This window comes from Mastomys coucha, unplaced genomic scaffold, assembly GCF_008632895.1.
Source record: "Mastomys coucha isolate ucsf_1 unplaced genomic scaffold, UCSF_Mcou_1 pScaffold5, whole genome shotgun sequence".
NCBI lineage: Eukaryota > Metazoa > Chordata > Mammalia > Rodentia > Muridae > Mastomys > Mastomys coucha.
Window position 1 is genome coordinate 3,109,033 of NW_022196911.1, and position 3,514 is coordinate 3,112,546.

A 3,514-nucleotide genomic window follows, 5' to 3' on the forward strand; every position below is an offset into this window, starting at 1 on the left:
TTGTATCAGATTGAATAGTCTCTGCCCAGTATTTGAGGAGGGGGGAGAAGTAGAAGTAGGAGGTGATTAGGGAGGTGCCCTAGTGGGTGGCTTTGGAGGTACTGTTGGGGCAAGGGCAGGGGCAGGTACAAGGGCAGGGAGTCTCTGTTCAGGCAGCACTCGGTTTGGGGCCCTTGGCTGAGGAGATGGACTTTCAACTTTTAGGCGGACGAGGATGTTGGAACCTGCTCCTCCTCCATGATTATAAAAGACCAGTCCCCAAGTCAGACTATTATGCCACCTAGTAAACTCAGTTGTCTTTCCTTTTTCAGTAAATTCTGCTCTTATGTAATCTAGACCGGCTGGGGAGCATGGCTTGTCTTTATATAGTTCCATTTGTGCATACTTCCCCGGCCCAGCATTGACGAAAGAGAAACTCAGTCTATATTGAGTGGATGACGTTGCCCACTGCTAATCTCCATCATTGGAGGTAACGCAACCCCAACTTCTACAAAAGTAATCCTGGGGACCCCCACAATACGAGCCCCTATCAGCACCAGGGCAGCTATAGAACCCATAACTGCGCACTAAGTTTTGGGGAACCCTCCTGGCTGCTGGAATGACCTGTCAAAGGCAGAAATGTAGGTTTGGCCACCATGTCCCTAGAGGAGCAATTTGTTGTGTGCTGTTTATAAGAGTGTCAGTACCCAAGCTTATAATTTGCCAAGTGAGTTGTTGGAGGGCATGTGGATTGGTACGCTCACTCAGAATTGCGCCTGCGGCGTAGACGCAGCTTGAAAGGATTATCAGTCTTTTCCATGATCCATCCATCTTGGGTGTCACGGGTGTCCTGGAGGCCCCTGGGTGCTTTCTTGACGTGAGTCGTGTGAATCCAAGCTGCTATGCCTTCAACCTTGACAGTGGTGGGGGTAGTCAGGAGCACTAGGTAGGGTCCTTTCCAACAAGGTTCGAGGGTGCCCGCTAGATGTCTCTGGACCAGAACCACGTCGCCCACCTGGAATTGGTGTGGTACAGCTGGGCTCTCCGTTCGGTAGGCCTCTTTCAGTTGCTCCCAAGCCTCGCGTCTCACCAACTCAAGGGCTTTTAAGCGGGCGAACAGGGGTTTAGAAAGAACAGCATCAGGATCATATACTCCACCCACCTCTGTGAGTGGGGGTGGCCCCACACACATGATCTCATAGGGGGTAAGCCTGAATCGTCCTGGGGTGTTCCGGATATGGAACAGAGCAAAGGGAAGGAGGGCTGTCCAGTCTTTCCTGCCAGTCTCTAAGGCCAATTTAGTCAAGGTCTCTTTTAAGGTTCTATTTGCCCTCTCTACCTGTCCTGAGCTCTGGGGTCTATAAGCACAATGTAATTTCCAATTTATCCCCAGTTGAGTGGCCAGTCCCTGACTTACCTGGGCAATGAAGGCATGTCTGTTGTCAGACCCGATTACCTTGGGAATTCCAAATCTCGGAAAGATCTCTTCAAGGATCTTCTTAGCCACCACATTTGCAGTCTCAGTTCTGGTGGGAAAAAAGCCTCTACCCATCCTGAAAAGGTGTCTATAAAAACTAACAAGTATTTGTTACCATATTTTGCAGGTTTGACCTCAGTGAAGTCCACTTCCCAGTAGACTCTGGCCGGTCTTCTCTCAATCTTTTACCTGGTGCCGTTATGGGATGTCCCGCATTAGTCAATGCACAGGCTTTACAGTCCTCCACCACCTCTTGGGCCAGGTCAGCGAGGCCCATGACATAATAGTCGGATGACCTTATTACTTCTTTTAACTTCTTGTTTCCCAAATGAGTTAGAGAGTGGAGGTTAGCCACATATTTTCGCCCTTCTTCCTGGGGAAGGATCAGCTGTCCGTCTTGTGTCTCAGTGACCCCATATGGGGTGTATCCTTTTACAATACCTAAAGAGTCCATCTTCTGATAATCTTCTGCTGTATATCTAAAACTCATGTCTCTTACGGCATAATAATCTTTAGAGTTTTGTATAGCCAGTACTGTTGCTCCCTGGGCGGCCTGCTCTGCAATTTGGTCAGCCATTTGATTTCCCAATGTAACAGAATCTTTGCCTCTCTGATGCCCAGGGCAATGTACAATGTCGACCTTTTTTGGCAAATGCAAAGCCTCTAGGAGGCTCAAAATCTCTTCCTTGTTTTTAATCTCTTTTCCTGCTGAGGTCAAGAGTCCCCTTTGTCTGTAAATTGCACCATGAACGTGTGCAGTGGCAAAAGCATACCTGCTGTCAGTGTAGATGTTGATGGACTTCCCCTCTGCCATTCTCAATGCCTGAATCAGAGCTATGAGCTCAGCTCTTTGGGCCGACGCTCCCTCTGGCAGGCTGCTGGACCAGATCACTCGCTTCCCATCCACCACCGCTGCCCCTGCCCTTTGCTTACCTTTGACTACGAAACTGCTGCCATCTGTGAACCAGTTCAGAACCCCTGGCCAAGGCTGATCTTTCAGATCTTCTTGGATGCCAGTTTCTTCGGCCAGAATTTCCAAGCAGCAGTGTGCTGGGGTGGAATCATCCATCTCTGGTAGTAGGGTAGCGGGGTTGAGGACAGCGGGGGTGGGGAGGAGCGAAAACTATTCATTCAGTCAACAGGAGACTCTGGTAGTGAGTCATGCGGGCATTAGTCATCCATCGATCTGGTGGCTGCCTGATAATACTTTCAAGGGCGTGTGGGGCCACAATTGTGGTCTCTTGCCCCAAGGTAAGCTTATTAGCATCTTTCACAAGCAGAGCTACGACTGCAATGGCTTTTAGGCAGGAGGGCCAACGCTGGCAACGGGGTCCAGTTTTTTTGATAAGTATGCTACAGGCCTTTTCCATGGCCCCAGAGTCTGGGTGAGGACCCCCCTTGCTGTTCCTGCCCTTTCATCTACATATAGGGTGAAAGGTTTGGTTAGATCAGGTAGGGCCAAAGCCGGTGCCGACAGGAAGGCCCTCTTGATGTTTTCAAACACCTTATGGTGCTCCGGAGTCCATATGAACTCCCCCTTCTCTTTTGTCAGGGAGTATAAGGGAACAGCCAGGGTAGCAAATCCAGGTATCCACAATCTACAAAAACCAGCTGTCCCCAGAAACTCTCTCACCTGCCGGGGTGTGGTTGGTGTTGGGATCTGGGTTACTGTCTTTTTCCGAGACTCCGTCAGCCATCTTTTTCCATCTTTAAACAGGTAGCCTAGGTAGGTGACCTCGGTACGGCATAACTGGGCTTTTTTAGCTGAGGCCCGATATTCCAGCTTACCTAGTTCTGTTAGTAGGCCCTCAGTCCCCTCGGTACATTCTTGTTTGGTGTCCACCGCCAAGATCAGGTCATCCACATACTGAAGCAGCAGCATCACTTGTGGGTTCTTGGCCCGAAAGGTGGCCAGATCTCGATGGAGGGCCTCATCAAACAGAGTAGGGGAGTTTTTAAATCTCTGAGGCAGCTGGGTCCAGGTCAGCTCTCCTGCCAGTCCTGAATCTGGATCTCTCCATTCGAAAGCAAACAGAGGTTGACTAGTAGGATGTAACT

At 49.9% G+C, this 3,514-nt stretch overlaps 1 protein-coding gene across 1 annotated transcript in view; it reads right to left on the bottom strand.

Moving 5' to 3' along the window:
* Nucleotides 1-2,756: 2,756 nt before the first annotated feature.
* The window catches only part of LOC116077184, a 3,337-nt gene continuing 2,579 nt past the window's right edge, over nucleotides 2,757-3,514 (bottom strand). The window contains 1 exon segment of the mRNA XM_031351545.1: nucleotides 2,757-3,512. Coding sequence (XP_031207405.1) covers nucleotides 2,757-3,512 — 756 coding nt within the window.